This window comes from Rhagoletis zephyria, unplaced genomic scaffold (genome assembly GCF_001687245.7).
Source record: "Rhagoletis zephyria isolate East Lansing unplaced genomic scaffold, Rhagoletis_zephyria_1.1 Rzeph_scaffold_00569, whole genome shotgun sequence".
Taxonomy (NCBI): domain Eukaryota; kingdom Metazoa; phylum Arthropoda; class Insecta; order Diptera; family Tephritidae; genus Rhagoletis; species Rhagoletis zephyria.
In genome coordinates this window covers 136,031-147,317 of record NW_016157653.1, presented here as the reverse complement: position 1 = coordinate 147,317, position 11,287 = coordinate 136,031, and the positions used below count along the sequence as shown (strand labels likewise).

General features: G+C 42.8%; 1 protein-coding gene across 1 annotated transcript; it reads left to right on the top strand.

Annotated features, from left to right (window-relative positions):
• The first annotated feature begins 4,887 nt into the window (after window positions 1–4,887).
• Window positions 4,888–5,664, top strand: LOC108360427 (uncharacterized). Its single transcript, XM_017612700.1, has 2 exons — window positions 4,888–5,081; window positions 5,152–5,664. Exons 1-2 carry the CDS (start codon window positions 4,972–4,974, stop codon window positions 5,468–5,470), a joined length of 429 nt encoding a protein of 142 aa, XP_017468189.1. The 5' UTR covers window positions 4,888–4,971; the 3' UTR covers window positions 5,471–5,664.
• Window positions 5,665–11,287: the final 5,623 nt, after the last annotated feature.

Here is an 11,287-nt window from a genome sequence, read left to right as displayed (position 1 = left end):
TGTTCAGCCCCCCTTCTTTGGCAACACAGAAAGGAGAATTCTACTGCCTGAGGGTTATAATCCTTAAGTGCGGCCAAAGGCCGCCTACGCAGAAAGGTGCTCTCTGCAAAAGGTGTGAAGCCCCCCTTCTTTGGCAACACTGAAAGGAGAATTCGACTGCCTTAGGGTTATAATCCCTAAGTGAGGCCGAAGGCCGCCTACGCAGAAAGGTGTTCTCTGCAAAAGGTGTTCAGCCCCCTTTCTTTGGCAACACAGAAGAGAATTCTACGTAGTGAGGGTTATAATCCCTAAGTGCGGCCGAAGGCCGCCTACGCAAAAAGAAGTTCTGCGCTAAAATACTATCACATTACTATTACTACAACATTTCTATCTGTCACTTTTTTCTTAATTTCACAATATTTTTAGTAAATTTTTTGTCCTTAATTTTTTTTTAGTTAATTTTTTTTTCAAAACGCCTGATAACCAACTTGGGATAATTTCTTTTATTTAAAAATCCTACGGTTTTCGTTAGTTGGGTTATATTCCACTTCAAACTGCTCAGTTTGCCTCGGAATATGCCGTTTTTACCCCATTTTCAAACGGTTCCCTAGGGGTCTGTGGGAGGTCTCCCCCTCCCCCTCCGCCCCCACCCCAAAAACCATGGGCCAATAACTAAACACTTCCCGAGAATTTATCTAAATTATTCCAATTATAAAATTGTCATGTAGCTTTATTCGAATTGTAATACGCATTTAATTTCATCTTCCGATTAAAATGGATCGATCTTTGTAAATTTTAATTGGAGATTATTCAATATTATCAAAATCACCCTCTACCAACTTAATTTTTACATATTTCGTCTGTTCCCTTAATTTGATAAAATACTTCTTCCTAGTTTCGACTTAGTTGCAGCTGCAGCCGAAACTAAATTTTAAGTTGGTACTTAGCCAGAAAAGTCGAAACTAAGTCGACTATAAATAGCTTTAGTTGTGGCTTAGAATAGTTTCGACTTAGTTGAGTACTAAATATGACTCTGAATATGCGCCATTGTATTGTTTTTTTTTTAATATGCATTTTTACAAGATTATTTATCTTTTAATAATTTTTCAGACAAAAATTTAAGACAACAATTATTTTTCTATAGTATTTGATTTCAAAAACAAAAAAATACATTTCTACAAGATTAATAGATAAAGTCTTTTCATATAAAATGTGTTTAACAAAATAACTCCTTTTTTGTTATATTTCCCAAAAACATCAACCTTTCCAAGTGTTCTCCTGAAAGGCGGTTTCGAGATTTTAATATAGTTGTATCTGTTTTTCAGAAAAGCCTCTCGCAAGGGACAGATGACCCAATAACCGTTATGTATAGACGCAGCGTTGCCGTTTGGAATTTTCAGAAAATCGAAAAACGGTGTTCATTGACGAAAAACGAGTCGCCATATTATTTTTGCTTTTCTTTACTAGTAAAAAATAAATTTGTTGAATTTAAAAAGAAAATAGTTGGACAAGCTTTTCACAAAACAAGGTTGCAAACATACACATAAATCGAGAAGAGTTACAATTCCCTTAAAAGTTTTAAGTGATTTTTACATACTTACAGGAGAAAATATTTTTTGATAGCATGGTTCTGTTCACATTTCCTAAAACAAATCTCTGAAAAGGGGCAAAGGTCGCACATAATTTTGGAAAAGGGTAAAAAAACCTAAATATTCAAAAAGTCGGGTCAAAGGGTATTGGCGCTCAAAAAGGGTCAAATTCGCCCTTTAGTTGCACGATGGCAACACTGTATAGACGGGCTTGCTTAGGCCCTGTCTCCACAGGAAAACACTGATGTCGTGATAACCATGTCACAAAATATATTTCCAATGGAGACCGCCTATTTCTCATGGGCTGCAATATATGTCATCGGTTATTGCTTGACATCTATTGCAGGCAATTTGATAGTTTGACGGATATATTTTCATTTGAAAGAAAGCGTGCTGGTGATAACATCGATGAAATTTTGATATTAAATCAAAATAAGAATATGTTCCAATTTGGATCATTTATGATTACGTTTTAGGAAATTATTCAGCAAGTTTTTTTAAGATTTAAATATTTTTAAACACCGAAATTGAGAGAATATTATCTGGTGACGTCATGTGGTGAATGCTTATTTCAAGACATCAACGTGCCCACACCATGGTTGCCACAATTGGTAACTTTCTACCAAAATTGGTAACTTTTAAACGTTTTGGTAACTTGGTAACTTTTATTTCATTTTGGTAACTTTTGAAACTAAACATCTATCTGCATTACTAGAAAGAAATGAATTAGGTTTTGAATGTGCGTAATTATAAAAACCCTTCGAGTTTCAGTGGCAGCACTACTGACACTTTTACAAAAATACTTCGATTAAATTAGAGTCATATCATATTCGAATACTGGAAATATTTGAATTACAGTGGCAGCACCAAGGGCTGCACTTTTAAAACAACTTTCGAATTTTTGCGATAAATTTTGAATTCTACCTCACATTTTAATACTGGCCATCTGGCAATTTTTGGTAAGGTCCATAAATCGTTTGATTATTCCGGCAAAAAAAGTGTTGCGTGCTTTTTAACAGACCGATTCAGCTCCTATCGCAGCGATTTCGAGATACAGAGAGAGCCCACCGAACGGAAGCAGCAACCTGGTGAATCAGTAGACGCGTTCTTTCATGCTATGGGTGTTCTCCGCTCACGCCTGCGTAATCCCATAGCTGAGTACGAAGCGGTAAAACTTTTTAAATGTAACCTCAGGGAGTCGCTGGCGCGAATGGTGTACCCAATGCCAATCTGGACGGTGGATCAGCTGCGCATAGAATGCATAGAAGCAGAAAGAAGTTTCCCTCGACGAGAGCGTGCCTCTCAGGGTATGGTTCATCAACGCGCATACCAGGCAAGTGAGCTCGCGTTTGACAAAAGCGGTGATCACGAACTCGGCGCCGATGAGGGNAAACCCTGTCGGTCCTGCGTAACAACAGCATCAGGAAAGAAGCACGCCGTACTTGGAAAAGTGACAGTTACTGTAAAATACAATGAGATAGAGCGTATAATGATTTTTTATTTATGTCCATATTTATGCCAATATGCTCACTTACGTGTAGATTTCTGGAGAAATTTCCATTTAGCACCGGATGTGCTTGGAGCCGAGGAAGTGGATCTAGAGAAAGTACACCGGCACTTTGCAGATGTTGAGGGAGACGCCAACGAACCACAAATGCACGAGTTAAATCCGGATCAAGCGGAGCGGCTCGAAGATGTTAAAAAGCAATTCCTGTCGTACGAGGCGCACGGGCTGGGCCGAACACATTTGTTGAAGCACACGATCCAACTGGTCAAGGATGCCACACCTTTCAAAGACCGCCACTATCCCATTTCGCCCGCTGTGCAGGAATTGGTATTCAAGGAAGTGGATGAGATGTTGCGACTGGGTGTAATAGAAGAGAGTGAAAGCCCCTGGAACAATCGAACGACGCTGGTCCGGAAACCTACAAAAAATCGGTTATGTTTGGATGCGAGAAAGTTGAACGCACTTACAATCAAAGATGCGTACCCATTGCAGAATATCGAGGGCATTTTGAGCAGGATAGACCAGACGCATTTTATAAGTAGCATTGACTTACAGCACGCTTTTTGGCAGATCGAGCTCGATGACAACAGCAGACAATATACGGCATTTACTGTCCCAGGCGGACCGCTGTACCAGTTCTGCGTGATGCCGTTCGGTCTGTGCAACGCTGCGCAACGTTTCTGTCGCCTCATGGACCTGGTCGTGCCACAAAAGCTAAAGGGAAATGTGTTTGTGTACTTGGACGATCTGCTAGTGATATCGCAAGATTTCAAAACGCACATGCAACTGCTACGGGAAGTCGCCACTTGTTTTAAAAAGGCAAATTTGACCATCGGGCTCACTAAATCGAAATTTTGCTTCAAGCAGTTGAGATACCTCGGACTCGTCATCGGTGGAGGGATGTTAAAAACAGACCCGCAATTCGATAGAAATAGAGGATTACACACTTACAATCTTAGGTCCAAAGTGAACACTGGTCTGCTAGTAGAAATGTTTCACACTCCCAAAGACACGCGTAGGCGTTCCACATCAGAGGGTCGGTTTGTAGACTTGTCTGAAACAATAAATATTAGAAATGCAAATGAAAGTGAAGCTCGTAACGTTTCACCGGACAAAGATGTTGACGCAGAAAACGATTGTGTTGAAGAAGCAGCTGGACAAGGAGTGCAAGAACCACCGGTCCCCCCAGTCCCTGTTCAGCCAAGTATTCTAAATTTTCCTCCCCCGATCGGACTTACTAGAAGTGCTCGTCCCAGCGAAATTCTCCCACATCCGCGAGCATGGCGAGAAGAAATAACGCCAATTGTCCGGGACGTAATTCTCGAGATGCAAAATTCTTGGAAGAAGGAATTGATGGAAGAAATGAGGTCAGGTTTCAGGGCAATGTTAGGTAACATGAGAAGCTTGTCTAACCCCGTGCAAGCGCGCGCCCAATCACAGGCCAGCAACTCTGGGAATCCACGGAACTCCAGCAATGGGCAGTCTGAAAGCAGACACGGTCGGGAAGAGGGTGCCATTAATACGCGAAGCCATAACAGCGGGGGCGCGATACCTAAAAACGGAAACAGTAACGCGGTTTCTTGTTACCAGTCTGATAATGTGGCACGGCAACCACAAACCCGCTTTACGCCAGCTCCACTACCAGAATATGTTCGACGCGAACAAAATAAGCAGCAGCCGACGTTCACATGCCAACCAGAGGAAACGGGCCGTCAGCAATCTCCTCAGGCGTCGTATCGTATGCCTGAAAATAACAATCGTCCGGTACAACACGAAATCAAAGTGGATAAATGGGGACTAACATACCAGGGCCACAATGATAAAATCACCGTAGAGGATTTCCTGTTCCGCCTGGACCATCTGCGCCAACATTATGGGTGTGAATGGGCTGACGTGATGCGAGAGTTTCACCATCTCCTGACCGGCGAAGCTAGAGAATGGTATTGGCTCTTTGTAAAAACGTACCGAGTCGCCGATTGGCCTACGCTACAACAGGCACTTCAGCGNAATTTTTGGTAAGGTCCATAAATCGTTTGATTATTCCGGCAAAAAAAGTGTTGCGTGCTTTTTAACAGACCGATTCAGCTCCTATCGCAGCGATTTCGAGATACAGAGAGAGCCCACCGAACGGAAGCAGCAACCTGGTGAATCAGTAGACGCGTTCTTTCATGCTATGGGTGTTCTCCGCTCACGCCTGCGTAATCCCATAGCTGAGTACGAAGCGGTAAAACTTTTTAAATGCAACCTCAGGGAGTCGCTGGCGCGAATGGTGTACCCAATGCCAATCTGCCAGCTGCCAGCTGCGCATAGAATGCATAGAAGCAGAAAGAAGTTTCCCTCGACGAGAGCGTGCCTCTCAGGGTATGGTTCATCAACGCGCATACCAGGCAAGTGAGCTCGCGTTTGACAAAAGCGGTGATCACGAACTCGGCGCCGATGAGGGTCAAGTACGTCCAAATTGCCAGCAAGGTCGAGCGGCAGGACGAGAGCTGGGCCAAACGAAAAGAACTTTGCACTGCTGGAATTGCGAACAAGAGGGTCACTTTTTTACAGACTGCATGGCATTGCAAAGAAAAATCTTTTGCTTTAAGTGCGGCTTACCCGACGTAATAACACCAAAATGTACCAGATGCAACCCGGAAAACTCAAGGCGGAATGTGACGGTGCCGAGTCAGTCACGCTCCACACAATACCCGGATTAGACAAAGCCACTAATACGTAACTCCAATTCCAGCAGACGAACGGCAGCGAAATATCACCTGAAAAGAGTAAAGAAATTACAGTTTTGCGGAAGCGTAGCGAGAAAAACAAAGTTGTGAGGAATCCGTTTAGAGAAACCGCGATAAAACCAATCGAACAGCGAGTCCCAAATTACTATAAAGTACGTCAGCGCATTTTTCGAGAGCAACCTTTAGATGGTTCGAAAGTAGTCACCCGCAAGGTCCAGAAAGCTCGGCAACGATATAAACAGCGTAAAACAGCACGGCAAGAAGTGGCAGCGACGACTATCGCAAATAATGTAGATGATCCCAGAGCTTTTGCAGATATTCGGATACGAGGAAAACCCGTCCGGGGGCTATTGCACTCGGGGGCATCGGTAAGCATCCTCGGGAAAAATTGTAGGGAACGGGTCGAAGAGCTAGACATTCCCGTAAAACCCTGTCGGTCCTGCGTAACAACAGCATCAGGAAAGAAGCACGCCGTACTTGGAAAAGTGACAGTTACTGTAAAATACAATGAGATAGAGCGTATAATGATTTTTTATTTATGTCCATATTTATGCCAATATGCTCACTTACGTGTAGATTTCTGGAGAAATTTCCATTTAGCACCGGATGTGCTTGGAGCCGAGGAAGTGGATCTAGAGAAAGTACACCGGCACTTTGCAGATGTTGAGGGAGACGCCAACGAACCACAAATGCACGAGTTAAATCCGGATCAAGCGGAGCGGCTCGAAGATGTTAAAAAGCAATTCCTGTCGTACGAGGCGCACGGGCTGGGCCGAACACATTTGTTGAAGCACACGATCCAACTGGTCAAGGATGCCACACCTTTCAAAGACCGCCACTATCCCATTTCGCCCGCTGTGCAGGAATTGGTATTCAAGGAAGTGGATGAGATGTTGCGACTGGGTGTAATAGAAGAGAGTGAAAGCCCCTGGAACAATCGAACGACGCTGGTCCGGAAACCTACAAAAAATCGGTTATGTTTGGATGCGAGAAAGTTGAACGCACTTACAATCAAAGATGCGTACCCATTGCAGAATATCGAGGGCATTTTGAGCAGATCGAGCTCGATGACAACAGCAGACAATATACGGCATTTACTGTCCCAGGCGGACCGCTGTACCAGTTCTGTGTGATGCCGTTCGGTCTGTGCAACGCTGCGCAACGTCTCTGTCGCCTCATGGACCTGGTCGTGCCACAAAAGCTAAAGGGAAATGTGTTTGTGTACTTGGACGATCTGCTAGTGATATCGCAAGATTTCGAAACGCACATGCAACTGCTACGGGAAGTCGCCACTTGTTTTAAAAAGGCAAATTTGACCATCGGGCTCACTAAATCGAAATTTTGCTTCAAGCAGTTGAGATACCTCGGACTCGTCATCGGTGGAGGGATGTTAACAACAGACCCGCAAAAAGTCGAAGCCATCGCGAAAATCAGCGTACCGAAATCGCCCAGGGATGTAAGAAAATTTTTAGGTACTGCGGGCTGGTATCGCCGATTCATCAGAAACTTTGCATCGCTAACAGCACCAGTGACAGACACTCTGAAAAAATAAAAAGTTTTCTCGATGACTCCAGAAGAACTAGAAGCATTTAAAGAATTAAAAAATGCGCTTACCACAGCTCCGGTACTCCGACATCCAGATTTCAGAAAAAGATTTTTTATTCATTGTGATGCGTCTGATGTGGGCATAGGGGCGGTATTGTTTCAAAAAGAGGACGATGGGGCGGAACGACCCATAGCCTTTTTCTCGCAAAAGTTGAGCAGTTGTCAGAGAAACTATAGCGTAACGGAGAAAGAGTGCTTGGCGGCAGTATTGGCAATCAAACGATTCCGACCGTACGTCGAAATGATGCCTTTCACAGTAGTGACGGATCACGCCAGCCTCAAGTGGCTAATGTCATTGCGCGACTTGAGTGGGCGCCTCGCTCGATGGTCTCTGCAATTACAAGCGTACGATTATGAAATTACTCACCGTAAGGGTACCGAAAACATAGTAGCCGATACGCTATCATGGTTAGTGGATGAATTGAACCTGGAGGATTATCCCATCTCGTCCTTGGAAACAACGGCATTTAGCTCTGTAGAATATCTGGAGATCCTCAAGGCCATTGAAAGCAACCGAGACAAGTTGCCGGACTTGAAAACCGAAGGCGGTTATGCATTTAAGCGCACTAGATTTGCGGCACAAAATGGCGAAGAGTTCATCTGGAAGCTGTGGATTCCCGAGGAGCTGACGACTACACTGATTGCGGAAGCACATGAGCCGGAGAATAGATCTCATGAGGGTATCGGCAAAACTTTACACCGGATGCGCAGATTCTATTAGTGGCCGAAGATGGTATCTCAGGTTGTTGGCTTTGTGCGTCAGTGCGTTGTTTATAAACAAACAAAAGCTTCGAATCGTTCGTTAAAGCCAGGTATAGGGCAAGAGGTTCTTACAGAGAGACCGTTCCAAAAAATTTATGTGGATTTTTTAATGGGAAGCAATTTGTGAGTAAAGAGTTTGGAAAAATGATCGACCAGTATAGGATAAAGCACCTGAAGACTGCGTTTTATGCTCCACAATCCAACGCTGCTGAGAGGGTCAATCAATCAGTATAAGCCGCCATTAGAGCATATCTACAGCAGGATCATCGAGATTGGGACCTCTATTTAAACGAAATCGAGTCTGCGTTACGAAGGTCGGTCCACTCTGCAACGGGCGTTACTCCATATTTTGCATTGTTTGGCCAGGAAATGTTTACATCCGGTAGCGACTACAAACTGGCGCGGAAATTAGTATTTTTGAGCGTGGGTGAACTTAGCATAGTCAATCGCGAAGATTATTTGCAAATAATGCGCGAACGAATTAAAGTAAACTTGCACGATGCGTATGAGCGGAGCGCGCAGCGGTACGGCAGGAGGAAACGCACAATAAACCTACGTCCGGGCCAAGAAGTATTCAAGAGATATTACGTCTTAAGCGATTTCAAAAAAAATATCAACGCGAAATTTTGCCCGAAGTATATTAAATGTCGAATTGTCAAGGCAATCGGAAATAACATATTCGAAATTGAGAACCTCCAAGGGAGAGCACTTGGCGCGTGTCATGTAAAGGACTTAATACCGTAACACAATCTATAAAACACGTAATGACACCCGGTCTAGCTCGCGGTAAAGGAGACGGCACCTCAGGGGTGGGTGTGGCCTACGCTAGGCGCTTCACAAAACAAATACCGCGCTCCACATTTTTCCACCATCTCATCTGCAGACGCTAGAAGCTGAGAGTGGCAGAGAAGGTGTGCTGTTATGGGAGCGCTGTTCGTTGGCAATCGCCGAAGTTTTTTTGTTGGTGATTCCCTCAAAATAGGCTCAGCGCGTCCAGCAAAATAACCCTAGGAGAACTATGGAAATATATGTACTAGGGCTGTGACTATCCGCACATTCGAATATCCGGATATCCATGCGGATTATCCGTTGACACGAATAAAATCCGGATAGTATGGATATCCGGTTAATATTCGCTTGTGCAAGTATTCGGATATCCGGATTTACGAAGATCCGGTTAATATTCGTATTTTCAGATATCCAAAAAAAATCAACAAACTGATTAATAATATGCAACGATCTTTAATTTCCCAATACCAGGCGCTCATGCATATGAAGTAGCAAGTTTTCTATACGCATATATTTGTTTTTTGAACTTTTTAATTCGTTTGTAGAAGCCTTTGAAATTACAAAGTAGAATTTTGGAAATTTTAAAATTGATACAAACAATTTTGTCGTAGAAATAGAAAACTTGTTACTACACATTTATGAGCGCCAAGTATTGGGAAATGAAAGTATCGTTTTTATAACGAAAAATCCGGATATTCGGATAGCCGAATATTATCTTAGCTTCCAGAGTAACCGGATTTTTCATTTAGGTATCCGGATATTCGAATATTCGGTTTATCCGGATAGTACAAAAATCCGGATGAAGTTCCCAGCCCTAATATGTACGTATGTAGTCTGCGTCGTGCCCTTGGATGAAATTTTTTTTTTGATACTTGCCCAACCAGTCCGGCGAATTGATGCTGATGTCATGGAGCAGCTGCCACTACACACTGCAAGCTAGCTAGTCGCACATGGTGCTATGCTCATCTTCCTATTTAAAAAAAGGAAATTACTACCATTTAATCAGTAATATATAATTGCCTCTAATCCTTTTTTTATTTTGACTTACCCAAAACTCCTGGCCTGTGCGTTGTATAGGTTATTGTTTTGACAGTTGACTACCAAAGACAATAAAAAGCTTTATCGACATTGCCAGGCCAGTGTTTTTAGCAACTGGTATAATGCACTGGAAGAAAAGGAAAAGAAAAGGGATAGTTAGATTATCGAGGATACTAATACAAGTAAAAGGTTTAGAAGGATGTGGGGGATGGCTCCAACTCCGATAAATAAGGAAACCAAGGATATAAAAGTAGGTCGATTCTAGCGGAGTTGCCAAAACGTTAGTCAACGGCAGGACTTGCCACTACCGAAAGTGCGGTTTCCTTTTGTTTAAAACGTCCGCGGTAAATTCATGTGAGAATTGTAATCGTTTTTAAGTTTAAAAAAAAAGGTATAAAAAAAGGTTAAATTAAATTTTATATGTGCAAATAAATAAAAAGTTGATTATACGTAGCGCTATTAGGAGCCGCACAACAAATTCCCAAAGGCGCCCATAGAGGAGATCATCGTTTATTTATTACTGTATTAGGATATATCGGAGCCCGCAAAAGTGTTAGTCCGGAACATCTGTGCATATACATATATAAAGTGTTAGGAAACTAAGGCAGGTTTTCTTTGCAGAGTGCCGGAAACTGGTAGGGCAGGTGAAACGATCTTCCCCAAGATTTAGAGGGCGCGGCACAACCTTTGTGTAAGCGCTAGTTTTTAAGAATAGTCTTTTATTGAGGGCATACGTATCACCCGGTATCAGAAAGCAGCTGAACTGTCGGGGCGATTAGCTTGAAGTCGCTGTAGTGGGAATTTACCCAGGAGGTTACAGGCGGCTGTAAAATTTGAGACACGCTGTTACATGACAATCTGTTAAAGTGTGCAAAAGCTTTTCCAGCGCTGCCAAGATACGCGCCGGAAACTGGGGCGCTAACGTTTGCCGTGTTGCTGCACTATTTATTTATTTTATGCAAGTTTTAGTTAGTAAGCTATACCTCGACATACATACCTATATATTTGTTTTTTTACATATTTTATTCTTTTTCCCTTTTTATTATTTTTAAGAGCTTTTTTTTTCAGTCGAAGTCAGTTTCTTTTTAGAGACCCAGTTAAACCTACCTCCATATTAAGAATCCGTTCCGTTTGAAATCTAAAAATCTACCCTTTAAAACCCCCCTCTAAGAGCTCTTTTAGGCAGGTTTTAGGAAGACGTTACGATTGGAAAAGGTTTATGTTTGAAAACCCGTACGTTGGTGTAATCCTTTTAATATTGGGGTACTGGTTTTTAATGGCCCCAAAAA